Below are 21,928 nucleotides of genomic sequence, written 5' to 3'. Positions count from 1 at the left end.
ATGATATGATTCTATATTGGTAAAAACGAAACAAAATATTCAGAGGATCTGCTTTATATTTCTATGCATTAGCATAAGCATAGGAAACAAACGTGGGAGGAATTTATATCACACTAAGGACTTTCCCTTTCTTTCTAGGTTATATGTTTTCCCAATTGTAGGTCTTTTTCTCATGGGAGTTTGGTTTCAGTAAAAATCAAGAAACCTGCTAGACAAATCCTAAAAGAGCTGTAATCCTTCCAACTCTAATTTTGCACAACTAAGACATCATCCTTTTATAATCAGGAAAAATATAATAATGATGAAATTAAATATACGAGAAATAGCAAAAAACTACCCTTCCCTGTTTACTTCTTTGTTCTACAAGCATGTGCTGGGTATGCGCCTGAGTCCTAGGCACTGATGTCTCAGGCTGGGCACGCGGAGACGAATCCATATGGCGCCTGCTCTCAAGAAACTTCTGGAAGGGGGGAAACAGATGGTAAGTTTGGGGGAGGATTGTCTCCTGGGCTCAGTTTTCCTCCGTGGGATGAGGTGGATGGGCTGCTGTGGCGGCCGTCTCAGAGAGGGCGGGGGCTCACTGTCAGGACCCAAGGGGCCCTCGGGTACGGGTAGAAGGCAGAGGTGGAGCGGTGAGGGGCAGCGGATCAGGCTGGGGCTGGTGAGGGACTTAGGCTTTGCCCTGAGGGTGGCAGGGAGCAGTAGGAAGGTTTTCCTCAGCTAGAGGCATCCTTAGAGCAGCACTTTATTTCTGATTTTTGTTATTTTTTGTAGAGACGGTGTCTTGCTATGTTGCACAGGCTGGTCTCGAACTCCTGGTCTCCAACAAGTGGCCTCAGCTTTGCAATGTGCTGCAGCAGCATTTTAGCAGGAACATGATGGAAGCAGCTCCAAGGATGGGCTGGAGCGGAGAGCCATGCGCGGGGAGCCCTGCTGGGGGTCTGCAGCACAGCATGGGCAGTGGGTATAAAAATGGGACTGCCCCAAGACAGGGTGAGGAAATAGAACTGGCAGGGCTGGGTGAGTGATTCGACGCTGAGGGTGTGGGAAAGGGAGGGGTGGAGGACGACACCCTGGGCTTCTGGCCGGTGGCAACATTGTGCCTTCACAGTCTGAAAATGTACCCTCAGCGTTGCAGCCCTAGTAGGACTCAGTTGATGAACAACTTTCCAGGAATGTGGCTCTTGTGTAAAAGGGGCACCTCGGTAATCTGCACAGACACAGTTGCCTGGTGTGGATTACAGCAGGCTGCCCAGCCACTGCCCAGGGCACTCGGAAGCCTGTCAAGGGCATAGTCCTTTGAGGCTGATGCTTACTGCTGATCGGAGCCCAGGACACCACCACTTACTGTCAAGGTTGTAGGGACGTAGCAGAGAAAAGAAGTTCAGTGAGAGCGGTGCCTCTTTTCAAAACGGTGTGACAGTCCCTAGGTTCTCCGGCTCCTGTTTCTGGATTCAGTGTTGTTAGGGCCTCTCACCTTCACGTGGTTTGTGTGAACCAACCGTCAGGGCGGTTTAGGTACTACAGCGTGTTGGGTCCTCAGCAGGGTTCAAGCAGCCGGTGCCAGGCCTAGATCTTACAACTCCTGGCAGTATCTCCCCTCACCTTCTGCTTGCTGACAGCACTTAGCTGGGCAGAAATAGCCCTGCCACTCATGCCCACATCAACAACCTGGGGCTGTGCGCTCTCCTGATGCAAGGTCCTTTCTCCTAGTCATGACTACCACCACCTGCTGCCAAGGCCTGCGTGCTGACTCGCCTGCTATGTTGGTCCGAGGGTTGGGGGCAATTCTGAGAGCAGAAGCCCTCCGGATGGGCAGTGCTAGAGGAGTTCCACAGAGCTGGTCTTAAAACCAGAGGCCTTTTGACTGAGCTCTGGGTCCCTGGAGGGACAGTGTCTGCTGTGAACAGATGTCACGGAGGGAGCAGTGCAGTGTCACCAGTCTGGCTTCTCTCCCCAGGTCCCTTGGGCACGTCTTATCTTATCGTGCAGCTGGGCTGGGGGTGCTGCCAGGCTTTGTGGGAGTTGGCTGCGAGGGCCAAGGGTGTTTCTTCAGAGATATTTCCCAGGTTCTGGGCCTCGTTTGCACAGGAAAACCTTCTGAAAGAGCGAAGTGGCCAGTGGCAGGTATGGTATGTGACTTAACTAGTCAATTTTGAGCAAACAGAGGGCCCCCCGGCATTTTTTCCAGGTCACCCCCTTGCCCCTCCTGCTCTGCTCATCCTTCCAACTGTTCCTTTAGCCTGAAGGCCTGGAGCCCCAGCCACCATGCTGTAGCCAAATGCATATCTTGTCTGCATTCTTGGTGAACTTTCCATTAATCGGTGACAGATGAAAAATGGGAACTTTGAAGTCGAATGGGGTCAAGTCTGGCTTTTCTACCTGCTAGCTAGGTGACCTCGGACAAGTTAAGTTGTCTGAGCCATTGTGTCCCCAAGTGCAAAATGGGGTAAAAGATAGTTCCTACCTCGCTGGGTCGCTGGGACAACTGTAGGAAACGTTATTTAAAATAGTTCGGTGTGTGCTAGATAACACGAGGGAGTTATCATTGCTGGAGGGGTCCAGAGTGGACCCGTCATGGTACATTCTTGTGAATATCCAACAAAAAGGTGTTGAACAAAAGAAGAAGGATATTGGACACAGATTATGAAGAAACAGAATAACTAGCTTCTCTGGCCGGGCACAGTGGCTCACTCCTGTAATCCCAGCACTTTGGGAAGTCGAGGCGGGGGGATCACGTGAGGTCAGGAGTTCAAGACCAGCCTGGCCAACATGGTGAAACCCTGTCTCTACCGAAAATACAAAATTAACTGGGCGAGGTGGCGCATGCCTGCAATCCCAGCTACTTGGGAGACTGAGGTAGGAGAATCGCTTGAACCCAGGAGGTGGAGGTTGCAGTGAGCCAAGATCATGCCATTGCACTCCAGCCTGGGCATCAAGAGCGAAACTCCATCTCAAAAAAGATAATAATAATATTCAACTATGGATTATTTGGTTAGTTGTAAGAACCAGAGCATACTAAGGAATGTAGTCCAAGTTCAAGCTCTGTTCAGGGATAAATACTGTCATTATAAAAAATAGTGAAAATAAGCAAACTGAAATTCGTCTCAGAAAAGTTATGAAAAGAACAATTAAACACACCTTAGGAAAATAGCAAAGAACAAAATTAAGATAATTACAGAAATTTGTGAGTTACAAGGATATCAGTAGATTGAGTAAACAAAACTATGGAATGGATTTTTTTTTAAAGAAAAGTAAAATAAATCCTTTCCCTAAAAATGCAATCAAGAAAAAAAAAAAAAAAAAAAAACAGGGAAAAAAATGGACAAAAGTAGAGTTGATACAGATGTTATAAATATAGTAGGAAAGAAGATATTTTTAATGGAAAAAAATCCAGAAATCTATGTTAAATATAGGAACCATTCTCAATGTATTAGGTTTACTGCCATACTGACTTGGTGTAATGACTATATTGTTTATTTGGTAAAATATTAAGGCACAATTACTAAGCACTCTTAGGGGCAGAAAAGAATAAGAAGGCAAGAATTTCCCTGTGATACGTCAACATTTACTACCCAGTCAACTTTGAAACAGATCTTAAAACCCAATGAGTGTTAAAGAAGCATCACAGGCAGGGCGCAGTGGCTCATGAAGCTTACAGCTTCATCACAGCTTCCCAGCACTGTGGGAAGCTGAGGTAGGAGGATCGCTTAAACCCAGGAATTTGAGACTAGCCTGGGCAATAGGGCAAAACCCTGTCTCAACAAAAAGTAAAATTGGCCAGGCATGGTGGTGCACACCTGCAGTCCTAGCTACTCAAGAGGCTGAGGTGGGAGGAGCGCTTGAGCCCAGGAGGTTGAGGCTGCAGTGAACCGTGATTGTGCCACTGCCTCCAGCCTAGATGACAGAGTGAGACCCTGTCTCAAAAAGGAGGAGGAGCAGAAGGAGGAGGAGGAAGAGGACAAGGAGAAGGAGGAGGAGGAGGAGGAAGTGGAAGCATAAGAGGAAGAAAAAAGAAGAAGAAGAAGGAGGAGGAGGAGGAGGAAGAAGAAAGAAGAAAGAAGAAGAAGGAGAAAGAAGAAAGAAGAAGAAGAATCACAAACTTATCAGGGAAGGGGGCAAATTAGTTATCAAATAAATTTCAAATAGCTTAAATAAAAGTAAAAAAGAAACAATAGAGGGAAACTTCCTCAACTTCATAAAGAATGTCTACAAAAAAACCTATAGCTAACATCATACTTAATGGTGAGAAACTAAGAGCTTTAACACTAAGACGGGGAACAAGGCAAGATCTCCCCTCTCACCACTTCCTTTCAACATCATACGGGAACTCCTAGCTCATGCAATAAGAGGAGGAAAAAATGTATACAGATTGGGAAGAAAGAAACAAAATTGTCTTTGTTCACAGATGACAAGATTGTCTATGTAGAAAATCTAAAATAATACAGAAAATCTAAAATAATAAAGAAAATCCCTGAAACTAATAAGCAATTATTACAAGGTTGCAGGATACAAGGTTAATATACAAAAGTCAATTGTTTTCCTATATATCATCAATGAATAAGTGGAATCTGAAATTAAAAACACAATGCCATTTACATTAGTGCTCAAAAAATCAACTACTCATGTACTCCATAAATAGGTACAGATATTATATATCAATAAAAATGAACTACTTACATATAAATCTAACAAAATATTTACAAGATCTATATGAGGAAAACTACAAAACTCTGATGAAAGAAATCAAAGAACTGGGCTGGGTGCTGCGGTTCACAACTATAATTCCAACACTTTGGGAGGCCAAGGTAGGTGGATCACTTGAGTCCAGGAGTTCATGACCGCCCTGGGCAACATAGCAAGATCCTGTCTCAATTTTTTAAAAAAAAATAAAAACAAAAACAAAGAAGAAAAAGAAAGAAAACAATGGAATAAATAGAAAGATATTCCATGTTCATGAATAGAAAGACTCAATACTGTCAAGACATCACTTCTTCCTAACTTGATCTACAGATTCAGTGCAATCCCAATCAAAATCCCAGCACGTTATTTTGTAGATATCAACAAACCAATTCTAAAGTTTACACGGAGGCAAAAGATGCAGAATAGTCAACTCAATATTAAAGGAAAAACATAAAGTCAGAGGACTGACACTCCCCAACTTTAAGACTTACTTAATACAAAGCTACAGTAATCAACACAGTGTGATATTATCAAAAGGGTAGACAAGTAGATCAATGGAGCAGAATATAGAGTCCAGAAATAGACCCACATAGAGTCAACTGACCTTTGACAAAAGAGCAAAGATAACAAAATAGAGCAAAGATACTCTTTCCAACTAACCGTGCTGCAATAACTGGACATCCACACGCAAAAAGAAAAAAAAGAGAATCTGGACACAGACCTACACTCTTCACAAAAGTTACCTCAAAATGAATCATAGACCTACATGTAAAACGCAAAGCTATAAAATTCCGAGACAGTAACAGGAGAAAATCTAGATGACATAACATAACATAGGATAGGATGACATAGGATTTCCATCCTAGGTTGTTACGTCATGACAATGACTTTTTATATACAACACTAAATGCACAATTCATGAAAGAAATAATTGATAAACTGGACTTTATTAAATCAAAAGCCTCTGCTCGGTAAAAGACAATGTCAAGAGAATCAGAAGATAAGCCACAGACTGGGAGAAAATATTTGCAAAAAATACTGGCCAGGCATGGTGTCTCACACCTGTAATCCCAGCACTTTGGGAGGCCAAGGCAGGTGGATCACCCAAGGTCGGGAGTTCGAGAGCAGCCTTGGTCAACATGGAGAAACCCTGTCTCTACTAAAAATACAAAATTAGCCAGGCGAGGTGGTGCATACCTGTAATCCCAGCTACACGGGAGGCTGAGGCAGGAGAATCGCTTGAACCCGGGAGGCAGAGGTTGCGGTGAGCCGAGATTGTGCCACCGCACTCCAGCCTCGGGGACAAAAGCAAGACTCTGTCTCGGGAAAACAAAACAAAACAAAACTTCTGATAAAGGACAGTTATCTAAAATATGTAAATTCTTAAACTTTTAAAATTCAACAATCAGAATATGAACCTGATTTGAAAAAATGGGCCAAAGACCTCTTCACAGACACCTCATCAATGAAGACGTAAAATGGCAAGTATATAAAAAGATGTCCACATGATATGTCATCAGGAAAGTGCATATTAAAACAACAATTTGATGAGAATGGCCAAAATCCAGAACTCTGACGATACCAAATGCTGACAAGGATGTGGAATGACATCCTTGTTCATTGCCGATGGGAATGCGAAATGCTACAGCCACTTTGGAACACAGTTTGGCAATTTCTTTCAAAATTCAACATACTCTTCCATACGATCCAGCAACCACGCTCCTTGGGATTTTCCCAAATGAACTGAAAACTTATGTTCACACAAAAATCTGCACATGGATGTTTATGGAAGCTTTATACATAATTGCCAAAACTTGGAAGCCACCAAAATGAAAATACTCTGTAGAATAGCATGACGGTGGAAACATGCCGTTATGCGTTTGTCCAAAACTGTAGAATGCACAACATACCAGGAGTGAACTCTAACGTAAACTATAGATGTTGCGTGGTAATGATGTGTCGATGCAGCCACATTAGCTGCAACAAATGGACCCCTCTGCTGGGGACATTGATAATGGGGGCAGCTGTGCATATGTAGGGACAGGAGGCATATGGGGGTCTCTCTACCTTCCTAATTTTGCTGTGAGTTTTGCTGTGAATCTAAAACTACTCTAAAAAAAATAAAGTTTAAAAAGAAAGAAACAAACAATAAAACCAAAGACAAGAGAGTGACTCAATGGAGAAAAATTTTCCAAATATAAAAAAGTGGCAAGCTGGGTGCGGTAGCTCACACCTATAATCCCAGCACTTTGGGAGGTTGAAGCAGGGGCATCCCTGGAGGCCAGGAGTTGGAGACTGGCCTGGGGAACATGGCAAAATCCTGTCTCTACCAAAAATACAAAACATTAGCCGGGCGTGATGGCGTGTGCCTGTAGTCCCAGCTATGGGAGGCTGAGGTGGGAGGATCACTTGAGCCCAGGAAGTCAAGGTTGCAGTGAACTGTTATTGTACCACTGCACTCCAGACTGGACGATGAGAGTGAGACCCCGTCTCAAAAAACAAAAACAAAAAGGCAGAATTCACAGTGGAAAAGATTAATGAACATAAAAAAAAGTTAAACTTCTGTCACATGAAAAACTTTTTAAAAGTCATGTCACAACTATTACAAATTTATACCCTAAACCGAATAACACACCTATTAAGTACAATTATGATCCCAGTTTTCTAAAATAAAACAAAATGCCTTTATATACAAAGGGGAAAAATAGAAGGCGAGACACTAAATGGTCAGCGGTTGTAGGTTGTGGGTTTCTGGGTGATGTCTGGTTCCGCCATCTGTGTGACCTTGTGCAAGTCAGTTCACCTTTCTGTGCCTCAGTTTCCTCACGTGTAGCATGAAAATGATAACGGTACCTTCCTGACAGGGTGGCTCTGAGCACGACATGGGTTAACGCACGTAAAGTACTTATAAGAGTGTGTGGTACTCAATAAATCTTAGTGTAGCTATTATTATAAGTTTCTTATAGACGGGCTTGTGAGATTTCCACTGTTTGCCCAGGATACTAAGGGTTGTACTAAGAGCATGGGGACATAGGAGAACATAGTCTGACATGGACAGACTTAAAGATTATAAGGAACACACAAGTGAAAATAGATCAGACAAATCAAAGAATAAAGGCAGCACATATTATTCATGTGACATAAAACCAAGGAGCTGTTCCTTGTATATGACGAATTGAAGAAGTCTTGAAGACATTGTACCTTGAGGCAAAGTAAAGCCAAGTGAAATTTCTACTTCTCTTGCCATTGGCCAAGAACATTTCATGGAGGAGATAGAATCTTAGAAGCCGAAGAGGCGAATGTATTAGTGGGAGTTACCACTAACAATGAACACCAAGAAGTGTCGTGGGAGGCTGCACCTTTGCAGGACAACCAACTCTGCATTAAAGGTGTGGAGGGTCTGGGGCATTGTTGCTTTTGGGGAATGCCGGGCTATTAAAGGCCGGGGGGCCAGAGGCCTTTGCCTTGTTGAAGCCCTTTAGTATAATGCCGGACCCTTCTGGTATAAAGGACCATTTATTATCTCTAGTAGGATTTTTCTTTGTAACTCTGGGCTCATTTGTGTAGGTAGGAGGTCCCCTGAGGAGAAAGCTTGTTCTCTCATATATAAACATAAGCATCTGCGGATAAGTTTCCTCTAAGGAGATGAGCTTGTTAACAGGTGGGAAAGGGAAGAGCTGTTCACACACACATCGTGTATAATCTTTGTGTGTGTGTGTGTGTGTAGATATGTACAGACAGCACTTTGCCAACACCCTGTTTCTGGAATGTGCGAGGATGTTTCCATGCTTGGCTCCTTCACAGGTGTTTTCACTCACTTCCCCAGGGGCTAAGTGCGGATCTACTTTGAGCAGGTAGCTGTGTCCACAGCTCCGTTCCGCCTCCACCCTCCTCCTTGCCCTTCCTCTGCCCAGAGGGAGGAAACTGGCAGTGGATTCCAGAGAGGACTGGAGAGGGCTGCCCGAGCTTGCCCATCTTACCAGACAGGGCTATGTCTAAGGTGTGAGTGCTGTGGACCTGGCCACAGGCCACTTTCGAAGGAGCTCACCCATGACTCAGCTTGGGCTGTGAGAAATGAGGAGAAAGGGAGGGAGACATTTAAAACACGGTCGTCAACTGAACCTAATTAGAGTCATTTGAGGTACACCTGATAGACATCAAACTGTTAATAGCAATTATCTTTGGCCGATAGAATTAAGGAAAATTTAAAATCCTGTTTATTATTATTTTCTACAACATTTTAGTTTTAACTTTTTTTTTGAGACAGGGTCTTTGTTTGTCACCCAGGCTGCAGTACAGTGGCACAGTCACGGTTCACTGCAGCCTCGACTTCCCGGGCTCTAGCCATCCTCCCACCTCAGCTTCCCAAGTACCTGGGAACACAGGTGTGCACCACCACACCTGGCTAATTTTCACATTTTTGGTAAAGACGGAGTTTCACCATGTTGGCCAGGCTGGTCTCCAACTCCTGGGCTCCAGTGATCCACCCACCTTGGCTTCCCAAAGTGCTGGGATTACAGGCATGAGCCACCACGCCTGGCCTACAATGCTTGTATTTTTGTTACAAGGATGTATTTCTTGTACCAGCCGAAAAAGAGAGAAATACTGAAATAAATAAAGCACAAATTTAGAAAGTATTCCAGGCCAATATGGTGAAACCCCATCTCTATTAAAAATACCAAAAAACTAGCCAGGTGTGGTGGCGGGCGCCTGTAATCTCAGCTACTCAGCGGGGCCTGAGGCAGGAGAATCACTCGAACCCGGGAGGCGGAGGTTGCAGTGAGCCGAGATTGCACCACTGCACTCCAGCCTGGGGGACACGAGCGAGACTCCATCTCAAAAAAAAAAAAAAAAGTATTCCTCCCCCCGCTCCAGTTAATTTGTTAGTGGATAAGAAATGAGAATAACAAAGCTAAATCTTAGACATTTAGTGGGGGTCATAGCCCCCGAGAAAAGGGGAGTGTCCTAGCTACAGTGCAAACCATCACGCATTGGGCAGCGGAGCCGTGTGAGACTTCATGACATGATCTCTGCAAACGTCCTGCAAGGGGGGATTAGCCCCCCATTTACTGGCGAGAAAACAACTCAGAGAGGTTAAGAGACTTATCGGGATACCAAGCATGTTGATGGCCTCATTGGGATTTGAACCCTGACTTGCCTCAGTAGAGCTGGGAGATCAGGACCACTCGGTCCCAGCAAGTCTGGAAGTGTGGGGGCCCTTCCAGCCCCACCATTGACTTGGCCTACCGCCTCTCCTCCTCAGCTTGGTCAGACCTGCACCCCAGCATGCCCAGGGGGGCCCACATTCCTCCCCGAGATGCCCCCACTGACTCACCATGGCGCCAGTGTTCACATTGTCCGTCTCTGGGCACAGGAGCAGCCGTGCTCTCAGGATAGCTCTGATACCAAGGTTTGCGCAGTTCTGGCCCAGTCCACCTCCTTCTGCCCGGCTGCCAGGGTCCTGATACTCAGCCCTCCCCTGCCTGGTTTCTGAGTCTGAGGAATGTGCCCAGAAGCAAATTGGCACTGAGATTCACATTTCCTCCTTTACTCCTTCCGAACGCCCGAGCCACTGGGGGATCTTGGCTACCTCCAAGCTTCGATTCCTCAGGCCTGAATTTCTCAGCGATCTTGGGAGGTCCTTGCAGCTGGGTCCTTCTGGGAGACATGCAGTGAAGGTGATCAAGGCTATGAGGGGAAAAGGTGGTCAAGATAACGAGGGAAATGGAGCTAGAGGCTTTACAAAAATGGGTGGAGGCCAGGTGTAGTGGCTTAGGCCTGTAATCCCAGCACTTTGGGAGGCCAAGGTGGGCAGATTGCCTGAGCTCAGGAGATCGAGACCAGCCTGGGCAACACGGTGAAACCCCATCTCTACTAAAATACAAAAAAAGTTAGCCGGGCATGGGTGATGCAGGCCTGTAGTCCCAGCTACTCAGGAGGCTGAGGCGGGAGAATCACTTGAACCCGAGGGGTGGAGGTTGTAGTAAGCTGAGATCATGCCACTGCACTCCAGCCTGGGCAACAGAGGGAGACTCCATCTCAAAAAACAAAGAAAGAATAAAACAAAATTAAATTAAAAATGGGTGGAGTGGAGAAACAGTTTGAAATCAGATGGAAGGCAAGGTGAGTGGCAAATTTTTTGGGGTGTATGTGTGTGTGTGTGTGTGTGTGTTTTGAGATAGTCTCCCTCTGCTGCCCAGGCTGGAGTGCATGGCGTGATCATAGCTCACTGCAGCGCTGACCTCCCGAGCTCAGGCAATCCTCCCACCTCGGCCTCCCACAGTGCTGGGATTACAAGCATGAGCCACCATGCCTGGCCCAGAATTGTTGTAAATTTCTTTTTTTCTATTTGTTAGGGTTGTTCTAGTATTTACATAATTTTAAAAAATCAATCTTAAGGTTTCAAAGGGTGAAAACGAGATATGTAGAAATTTATCTGAACTCTCAGTAGTTAAAACACTCCCAATTCCTTTGGTAGGGAGATCTCTGTCCGTCCTTTGAAAGGTAGGTCCACCTTGACCAGAAGACTTATTATTTAGCTCTCTCCTCCCTGTGATTTGCTCTCTGCTGCATTTGCAGAATCTGGCAGAGAAGCCAGCGTATTGAGAATGCTCAGTATTTGTTGAATAAATGCATGAACTGGGTTTGCATCCTCATTTAGAATGCATGGAACTAAGTAGGTGCTTTTTGTATTATTTACCATGAATTTAAAAATATATCTTTTTAAACATTAACTTAAAAAAAAAAAAAACAAATAGCCAGGTGCAGTGGCTTATGCCTATAATCCTAGCGCTTTGGGAGGCCGAGGTGGGCAGATCACTTGAGACCAGGAGTTCATTCTAGACCAGCCTGGCCAACATGGCGAAACCCCATCTCTACTAAAAATACAAAAAAAAAATCATCTGGGTGTGGTGGCAGGTGCCTGTAATCTCAGCTACTTGGGAGGCCGAGGCAGGAGAATCACTTGAACCTGGGAGGCGGAGGTTGCAGGGAGCCAAGATCACGCCAGGGTTGCAGTGAGCCAAGATCAGCGTGAGCAATAGAGTGCAATTCTGTGTCAAAAAAATAAATAAATGAAATAAAATGATCTCCGTGGGAATAAGGGAGTAGAGTCTGACCCAGTTTATTTATCTGTCTGACTTGATAAACACCGTTGTAAGGTACTGACATCCCCAGATGAAGCCAGTAGCAGTCCCTTAATTATAACCATTCAATTAAGAACAGATGTGTCACTTCAGATGCGATGTCCTATCTGGTTTTGATTGAGGATCCCATGCATACGGTACGCTGGAGGCCTCCACACTCAGCAGTGATGACACTGGGGAACTGCAGTCAGACCTGGAGGGTTGACCAGAAACTCCACCAGAGCAGCTTTACTGAGCCATAATTCACACGCCACACAGTTCACCTATTTAAACCGTACCGTTCAGTGGCTTTTAGTACTCACAGAGTTGTGCAAGCATCATCACAATCAATTCTAGAACATTTTCATCATCCCCAAAAGAAACCCAGTGCCCATCCCTGCCTTCTCCCCAGCCCCCGCCTCGGCAACCACCAACCTACTTTCTGTCTGTATAGATTCGGGAGAGCTCCTATCAGTGGGATCACATACTATGTGGTCCTTTGTGATGTTCATTTAGCGTAATGTTTTCAAAGTTCATGCTGTAGCATGTTTCAGTACTCCGTTTCTTTTTATCACTGAATAAATATTTCCTTGGATATACATTTTGCTTACAGGAATCTGAGTTGTTTCCATTTTTTTACTTTTATAAATAATGCTGCTCTGCACATTCATTCGTCGTGTGAATGGATATACCTAGGAGTGGAGTTAATTGCTGGGTCCAGCAATTAACAGCACCTCTGCGATCAGGTGCTGTAATTAAATACAGCACCTCTGCGATCGGCTTTTTGAGGAACTGCCAGACTGTTTTCCAAAGTGGCGGCATCATTTTGCATTCCAGCCAGTAACGTAGGAGATTCCAGTTGCTCCACATCCTTACCACTACTTGTTATTATCTGGTTTCTTAAAATAACAGTCTCCTAATAAGCATCAAGTGCTGTCTCATTGTGGGTTTTGTTTTGTTTTTTGAGACGGGGTCTCACTCTGTTGCCCAGGCTGGAGTGCAGTGGTGCAATCATGGCTCACTGAAGCCTGGACCTCCTGGGCTCAAGTGATCCTCCCACCTCAACCCCTTGACTAGTTAGAGCTACAGGCACATGCCACCACGCCCAGCTAATTTTTAATTTTTTTGTAGAGATGAGATCTCACTGTGTCACCCAGGCTGGTCTTGAACTGGGCTCAAGTAATCCTTCTGCCTCCACCTCCCAAAGTGCTAGGATTTCAGGCACAAGACACCACACTGGGCCTTATTGCGGTTTTGAGTTTATATTTTCTTGCTGGCTGATGATGTTCAACATCTTTTCATGTGCTTATTGGCCATTTGTGTATTTTCTTTGGAAAAATGTTTATTCAGTTCATTTGCCCATTTTAAAATGTGATTATTTGTCTTTTTATTATAAAGTTGTAAGAGTGCTTTATGTATTCTGTATACAAGTCCCTTATAAGATACATGATTTGTAAATATTTCTCCCATTATCTGGATTCTCTTTTCACTTCCTTGATGGTGTCATTTGAAACACAAAATTTTTTAATATTCATGAAGCCCAATTTATTTTTCCTTTGTTACTGTGCTTTTGGTGTCATAGCTAAGAAGGCTTTGCTGCATGGAGGTTTACTTATATTTTCCTCTAAGAATTTTAGATTTTAGCTTTTACGTTTAAGTCTGTGATCCATTTTGAATTAATTTTTGCACATGGTATGAGGTAGGAGTCCAACTTTATTCTTTTCCATGTGGACATCCAGTTGTTCTGGCACCACTTGTTGAAAAGACTATTCTTTTTTTTTTTTTTTCAGACTTTTTTTTTTTTTTTTGAGATGGAGTGTCACTCTGTCACCCAGGCTGGAGTGTAGTGGTGTGATCTCGGCTCACTGCAACCTCTGCCTCCCAGGTTCAAGCAATCCTCCTGCCTCAGCCCCCTGAGTAGCTGGGACTATAGGCATGCACCACCACACCTGGCTAATTTTTGTATTTTTCATAGAGACGAGGTTTTGCCATCTCGGCCAGTCTGGACTTGAACTCCTGACCTCAGGTGATCTGCCTGCCTCAGCCTCCCAAAGTGCTGGGACTCCAGGCATGAGTCACTACGCCCGGCCAAAAAGACTTCTTTCCCCCACTGAATCGTCACAGATTTGATCTATACGTCTGTCCTTACACCAGCATCACACTGTCTTGATTACTGTAGCTTCATAGTAAGTTTTCCAGTTGGGAAATGTGAGTTCCGCAGCCTTCTTTTTCAAGATCATTTGAGCCATTCTGGGTTCCTTGAAATTCCGTACAGTTTTAGGATCAGCTCTGCAAAGTCTGCTGGGGTTTTGATGGGAACTGCGTTAAATCTGTGGACCAATTTGGGAAGTATTGCTATTTTAACAATAGTAAAGGGATTTTTTAAAGTATAAGCTGCGAGGACAAAAAAGACTGGAAGAGGAAATAAGTAGAACAAGGAATAGTAAATGAATGTCTTGGCCGAGCAATAGAGGCCACAGCCTGGCTGGGCGCGGTGGCTCACACCTGTAACCCCAGCACTTTGGGAGGCTGAGGTGGGTGGATCACTTGAGGTCAGGAGTTTGAGACCAGCCTGGCCAACATAGTGAAACCCCGTCTCTACTAAAAATACAAAAATTAGCTGGGTGTGGTGGTGGGCACCTGTAATCCCAGCTACTCAGGAGGCTGAGGCACAAAAATCACTTGAACCTGGGAGGCGGAGGTTGCAGTGAGCTGAGATGGCTCCATTGCACTCCAGCCTGGGCGATAGAGTAAGACTCAGTGTCAACAACAACAGCAGCAAAAAAAAGCCACAGCCTGATGCTTGCGGGAGGGAACCAACAGGATATGAAGAATCCAGGAAGGCACTGGAGGTGGAGACACAGGTGCAAGGGAGGTAGGAGCGAGGTATAGACCTGAGATGGAGGACAGGCTGAAAGTCTATTTACAGAGCAGTTCGACCCTCACGATTCCTTCGCCACCTCCTCAAAGCCTGTTGACAGACCCTCCCCAAGGCAAGGGACCAGAGGTTTGTTATTTTCCAGAGCAGTGCTCTTGCAGTGTGGTCCAGGAACTGGTTTAGGTCCACAAACTGTTACTAGCGCCAGTAAGTACAGGAAGCAAGAATATGTGTTTAGGATTTTCACAGAAATCTGACATTGCCTCAGCACTCAGGTGTGTGATCAGTGGGTTCTCCTCACTGAAGCATACAGGCCAGTTTGGATGTCTGAACAACCAGAGCGAGACACGTGCCGTGTGAAATGTGGACTACTCATGCACGGCAACACCATGTACATGTCCCTGAGAGAACTGAAGTTTGAAAACTGCTCCTTCCCTGTAGACAGTCTGCTCTAGAGGCTCAGCTGTGTGTAATGGGGAGAGGGCCGAGGCACCTGCTGAAAATCTGCATTCAGAACACTGGGTGGGATACTCAGCTGTCCTCCCACTTTCATTCCCGAAACCTGGCAGCTGGGCTTATACCCTCCCCCAACACCTATCCCCAGGCAGAAGGTCCAGACGATGACTATCAGCAAAGACTACCTTGGGGCTGGGAATAGTGGATGTGCCTGTAGTCCCAGCTATTTGGGAGGCTGAGGCTGGAGGATTGCTTGAGCCCAGGAGTTCAAAGCTACAGTGAGCTATGACTGCACCACTGCACTCCAGCCAGAGAGACAGAGCAAGACAAAAATAAAAAATGAAAAAGATGACACAACCTAGAGAGACAACATTAAAACATGACATCTGGAGTCCACTCAGCACAGCAGCTAACACCCACTCTACCTTTTCCGCAGTGAAGCTCCCCAGCGGACGAGCCCTCCCCAGGCACGTAAAGCTTAACATCACCTTGAAGATGAGGGGTTTGGGGTTTGTTTTTTGAATGGGTTTTATATTAATACGGTTCAGAACTCAAAAGATTCAACAGGTGAAATGAAAAGGTGCACTCTGTCCTTCACAACTTAGTTCCCCTTCCAGTAAGCTTTTGGTGCTTCACTCTTTAATATACACAGAAAGCCTACACGAAAGATGGAGACCAAAATAAAGAAATAAGAGAGGAGCGAGAGAGAGAATGTAGGGAGCAGAAGAAAAGTGCAAAAAGGGAAAAGAATAATAATATCTCCGGAGAAAAAAGAGAAGCTATTCCATCAATGAAATAATAATTGGGTCCTATTTTAGTTTATTTATTATTTTTAAAAATTATTAATAGAGATGGGGGCTTGCTACGTTGCCCAGGCTTGTCTAGAACTCCTGGCCTCAAGCAATCTGCCTGTCTAAGCTTCCCAAAGTGCTGGGATTACAGGCATGAGCCACCTTGCCCAGCCAATGTTCTATTTCAAAAAATAATATTCAGAGATCAAAGAAAAGATAACTCTCGGAAACTAAAAATATGAAATTAAAAATATAAAAATTGAAAATTCAACTTAAGCTAGAAAAACGTTTATAAAATCTCATAGCAAGTAAAACAAAAAGATAAAGAGATAAAAAATTAGATACAAAAGACAAAATTAAAGGATCACATCGAAGATCCAATGTCCTAACACTGAGAGTTCAAGATGGGTTGAACGAAGAAAAGAGAAAGGATAAAATTATTAAATAAACAATTCAGATTTTTTTTCTAGAGCAGAAAGCATCAATTTAGGGGTCTAAAGGACTCACCAAGTTTCCTGTATAATGAATGAGGAACAACTCACCCCAAGCCACATCATTGTCAACTTTTGGAACTGGAGGTCAGAGAGAATCTAACAACTTCCAGACATGAGCTCCAGAGGACAGAGGAGTGAAATGGCCCTGGCTGTCACAGCAGCCACGCTAGAAGCTGCAATTCTATACTCAACCCACTAGCAACTGAGGGAAGACGGTTTAGGTAAGTTAGTTCACAACAGTTTTCCTTCCTTTCCTCACTTTCTTAGGGAGTCACTGGAAGATGTGCGCCCCCAAAATCAAGGAAGAAGACACGGAACCCACAGGACTGTGGGCCAAGTTGCTTTGGCACTAAGCAGAACAGAGGGGAAAGGAAGAAAGAGTGGAGCAAAGGAAGGGAGGGAGAGGGGACGACACTTTGAATTGAGTGCATGGAGAAAGCAGTCGGGAAACCAAGAGGCTCCTCCTGGCATTTGAATCCCTGGCCCCAACTCTTCCTGAGGCCCAGCTGCAATCCTGTCCTTTGGCTTTGTGAGACACCAGATACCCTTGTAATAAATTCCGCTTCTTGCTTAACGAGTTCGCATTGCATTTCAGTCACTTGCAACCAAAAAATTTCTCCTGATATGTTGCTACTCAGGGTATTAAAACCTGGGTGCTTGTTGGAAATGCAGAACCTCAGGCCTCCCCCAGATCTACTCAACCAGCATCTGCATTTTAGCAGGATTCCCAGGTGACGTACAGGCACATCCAAGTCTGAGACGCACTGTCCTGATAGATCCACCCTGCAAGGTTGGGTAATGAGCATATTAGGGATAATAGGTAAAATGTTTGACTACGTTGTTTGACTACGTAGTAGGCATTCTGTAAGGGATGACGAGGAGGAGGATGACTGGAGTAGAAATACTTTGGAATTACGATCTCAAAAAGAGTTCCTGGGACCATGGCAAATGGTGGCTTTGCACCAGATTACAAAAACAAGCACACAACCGAAAAGACAGAAAGCGCGATATCCTAAGAAACAGGTTCAGCTCTGCTCCGGGAGCCTGTCGGGTGACTCAGCCCAGGTGTTGACATAGGAAAGCCATTAAGAAAGCCCTTCTCAGGTGTGGCCACTGGGCTGTGAGTGAGTGATTGACAGTCAGCTCCGGTATGATGCTTGGCTGGGGGAGTGCTGAGCTAATGCCGCCTTTCTCAGCAGAGCAGGCACTCTGCCCCAGCACTCAGGAAGTAGGTCAGGAGGAGATATCCTGCGTGAGCAGCTCCAAATTGCTTTTTCAGGCAAAAACCTGTGGCCCATAGGACTGGGGGTAGAAGGGGAATGGGGATGAGAGGAGGCTGGGGGCCTGCTGCGGGGTGGAGATAGGAAATCACATCCTCATTCTTGGCAGGAGCCCCTGTCACATAGTTTTCCTGGCTCCAGTCCTAGGGCAGTCAGCCACCGTCTTTGTGCCGGGGGTTCCGTTGACTTTCCAATGCAAGCAAATTTGAATGGAAACTGGGGCTTAACAGGAAATGTGCTTGTAGGAGCGGGTGTCCCTTCTGGGCCCTCGGTGTGCTGTGGATGGATGGAGGATGAGTATCCAAGGTCTGGATCTTCCCTAGGAGCTAGCAGTCATTGTTTGCCAATTGTCCACCAATTGCATGGCGCTGTACTCAACCCTTAAGAGTCTTTACCAAGCACACCCGCCCTCCAAGAATTTATATGCTAGAGTCCCCGGTCCTTTAGACTGTCTTTAGGAATCTTATCCTATTCAGCAACAACAAACTCTACCATCATCCAACAGCTGTCCTTGAGAAGGCTGACCACAGTCGTCAACTCTGCAGCCACCACTACCGCAATAAAAGCCAAACGTTCCCCTTGAATAATAGCAAACACTTAATAATGTGCTTACGACCTGTCTGGCACTTTTCTAAGTACATATTTTAATTCATCTGATTCTCACAGCGACTTCATGAGGTCAAATACAATTGCAGTCCTCACTTTACAGATGAGAAAACTGAGACATAAATGAAGCATTACATGAGATGACACAACTAGCAAATGGCAGAACTGGGAGCGAAACCCAGGCGATCTGGCTCCAGAGCTCCTGCCTTTTAGCTACAGTACCCAAGCCGTGGCACGGTGGCAGCTTGGTGGACAGGGTGTCAGCAACAGTCCTCTTGCTAGCTAATCCCATCGCCGCCCTCACTAGCTAGCTGACTTCAGCTAACTATGAATAACTCAGCAATGCGGTGAGGTGCAAGAGCTGAGGCGTCAGAGGAAAAGATCTGGGTTCTACGTCCTGATGCTGCCACCGGGAAAAGAAGGACACTGATGCTGACTGAATGCAGAGTACGTATCAGGTCCAGGTTTAATCTTCCCGGCTAGCCTGTGTGACCTTAGGCAAGTCACTGTCCCTCCCTGGGTCTCTGTTTTCTAACATGGAAAGCAGACCAGGTGCTTTCTGGGTTATTGTTTAATTCAATCTGGGCAACACTCGCTCAGGGAAGAACGACCGCAGGTGCACAGTGCTCCACCAGGTGCCCAAGCAGCCACAGAGATGAGCAAAACGCAGAGCTGGCCTCTGCAAGGCCCACGGCCCAATTCTCTTTTCCATTTTGTACATCCTTGTGAGCTGAGCAAGGCATTATCATCCCTTTTTTTAAAACAATACAGGAAAATGCCAGGCGCGGTGGCTCACGCCTGTAATCCCAGCACTTTGGGAGGCCGAGGCGGGCGGATCACAAGGTCAGGAGATCGAGACCATCCTGGCTAACACGGTGAAACCCCGTCTCTACTAAAAATACAAAAAATTAGCCGGGCGCAGTGGTGGGCACCTGTAGTCCCAGCTACTCAGGGAGGCTGAGGCAGGAGAATGGCGTGAACCCGGGAGGCGGAGCTTGCAGTGAGCCAAGATCGTGCCACTGCACTCCAGCCTGGGCGACAAAGCGAGACTCTATCTCAAAAAAAAAAAAAAAAAAATAGGAGAAAACAACAACAATAGGGGAATTGTCCCAGCTACTCAGGAGGCTCAGGCAGGAGGATTGTTTGAGCCTAGGAAGTCTAGGCTGCAGTGAGTCATGATGGCACCACTGCACTCCAGCCTGGGCGACAGAGTGGCAAGACTCTGTCTTAAAAAAAAAAAAAAAAAAAAAAATGAAGGGGAGAAATAACGTTTGACCATGGAAGGTCACACGTTTTAGTTGTAGCCAGAGTGTGATCCCAAGTTGACTCCGAGTCAGGGCCTCTTTGTGCTCCCAGCTGTCCTACTTCATCTTGGCAACACTGGGGCCGAAAGCTACAAAGAACATTTTGAGCTCTAACTTTGCAGAGTCGTTTCCAACCTTCTGCCTTCCACATCCTGACAAGTGCACATGCACACACATTGCCGGACACCCAGCAGACACAGAATCAATGCTTTTGCATGAGTGAGAATCAGCCCCTCTGGCAGCCCTCCTCACCTGCCCAGTCCCCAGTGCCCAGCACCCAGTGTTGATCTGGTGAAGGTACCGAGGGCAGAGGCACACTTACCATATACATCATGACTCAGATCCCATTTGCTGACTTGGAACTGAAGCCTCTTGCCCCACCAAGCAATTACTGGAGAACAGGAAGTCTCAACGGAAAATGAGGTCAGCCTGGTGGCTGAGAGGAGGAGGGTCAGCGAGCACAGCCTGCTGCCCCCGTGGGTCCCCACAGCAGCCAGCCCAGGGCCCTGCATGCAGCAGATGCCCACCACAGCTTCACTAGTGGGTTAGCTGCTCTGAGTAACTCTGTTCAGCCCAGCCACAGGAGGGGGTTACCAGGCAGGGACTTAATATGCGGCTCTAGAATCTGAAGGAGACAACTTCAACTCACCCTTGTTTAGCAGAACTGGGCTATGACAAGGACAATCACAGCACTGGAAATCTATTCTATTCTTTTTTTTTTTTTTTGAGACGGAGTTTCGTTCTTGTTGCCCAGGCTGGAGTGCAATCGCGCGATCTCGGCTCACTGCAACCTCTGTCCCCCGGGTTCAAGTGATTCTCCTGCCTCAGCCTCCCGAGTAGCTGGGATTACTGGCACCCGCCACCACACCCGGCTAATTTTTTGTCTTTTTAGTAGAGACGGGGTTTCACCATGTTGGCCAGGCTGGTCTCAAACTCCTGAACTCAGGTGATCCACCTGCCTTGACCTCCCAAAATGCTGGGATTACGGGCGTGAGCCACTGCACCCGGCCTGGAAATCTATTCTTTAAATAACTGTGTTACCAAATTCACTTCTGCAATCTGTCCCAAGAACTTCCTTCTCTGTGCCCTAAGTTACGATAGAGGAAGAGGCACATCATCCCCAGGTCTTCCTTTCTTTCTTTTTTTTGTTTTTTGAGAAGGAGTCTTGCTCTGTCACCCAGGCTGGGGTGCAGTGGCATGATCTCAGCTCATTGCAACCTCCGCCTCCTGGGTTCAAACGATTCTCCTGCTTCAGCCTTCTGCATAGCTCAGATTACAAGTGTGCGCCACCACACCCAGCTAATTTTTGTATTTTTAGTAGAGACGGGCTTTCACCATGTTGGCCAGGCTGGTCTCGAACTCCTGACCTCAGTGATCTGCCTGTCTCAGCCTCTCAAAGTGCTGGGATTACAGGCATGAGCCATTGCGACCAGCTCCCAGGCCCTTCTTGAAGTGGCATAAAAATAAAAACAGATTTTAGAAATCATTTAGTCTAAACTCCTCCTGGTCACACCTTTGGAAGCATTTCCGTGTAGACATTCTTCCCATGCCCACCATACCTCTCTCTTGGCAATAAATAACCTGCTCCCAAGGCTAGAAGTCAGAAGAGACAAAAACTTTCGGAGTTTCCAGGAGGCGAGGCCATTATTACTTGTTGTAGGAGGTTGCCCCCCAATATCTATTTGACCATCTTGTGGGATAGTAGAATTTTTGACTGGATGCTTGACCACTTAGCTAAAGTCAGCACTTCCCAATCTCTCTCTTGCAGCAAGGCTGTATGACCAAGGTCTGGCTAATGAGAACTTAGCAAGAAGAACTGTGCCCCTAAACGGAAGGCACATGTCTTCTCTATCCCCTCCCTCCCTCTTTCCCAGGCTGGAATGTGGAGATTGTGGTGAGCATCTTCAATCATGCGTAAAAGGTACATATCCCAGGAGCAGAGCAACAAGCTGGAAGGAGCCTGGGTCCCAAACACTGTGGAGCTGCTGTATTATCCCTGGACTGTCTGCACGCAGATGATTACACACAGGCGAGAGATAAACTTCCATTTGGTCTAAGCTGTTAGTATTTAGAGTCTGGTGTCAGTCAAACCTGCATCCTAACACAACACTCTGTGGGGTGTCAAGTCAGTCGCAACCTCCCGTTCTCCGAGATACCCCCGATTCCACGCACCTAGGAGGTGGCCTAGTGACATTATATCCAGTCCAGGGATATCTGGCTCATGCTGCGTAGAGTAGGGGCAGGAGCCCTGTCCAAGCAGAGATAATCAGATTTTCCCTTCCATTAATCTGGAACCGAGATTCACTGTTGCT

General features: G+C 45.9%; 1 protein-coding gene and 1 non-coding gene across 4 annotated transcripts in view; both read right to left on the bottom strand.

The window, feature by feature from the left end:
* LOC105463812 (ninjurin 2) overlaps positions 1-21,928 on the bottom strand; it is a 97,633-nt gene that overhangs the window by 24,399 nt on the left and 51,306 nt on the right. Inside the window, exon 1 of one of the 3 annotated variants that reach the window (XM_011711134.3) lies at positions 19,939-20,116. The exons of the other annotated variants lie outside the window; for them this stretch is intronic. Coding sequence (XP_011709436.2) covers positions 19,939-19,950 — 12 coding nt within the window. The 5' untranslated portion in view covers positions 19,951-20,116. Of the gene's footprint in view, positions 1-19,938; positions 20,117-21,928 lie in introns of those variants that run through there. 3 annotated transcript variants of the gene reach the window in all.
* On the bottom strand, positions 180-239 carry LOC112423492 (U7 small nuclear RNA). The gene has a single exon (XR_003013965.1). It is a non-coding gene; the product is annotated as a U7 small nuclear RNA (small nuclear RNA).

This window comes from Macaca nemestrina, chromosome 10 (genome assembly GCF_043159975.1).
Source record: "Macaca nemestrina isolate mMacNem1 chromosome 10, mMacNem.hap1, whole genome shotgun sequence".
Lineage (NCBI taxonomy): Eukaryota > Metazoa > Chordata > Mammalia > Primates > Cercopithecidae > Macaca > Macaca nemestrina.
This window is presented reverse-complemented; position numbering and strand designations above follow the sequence as displayed.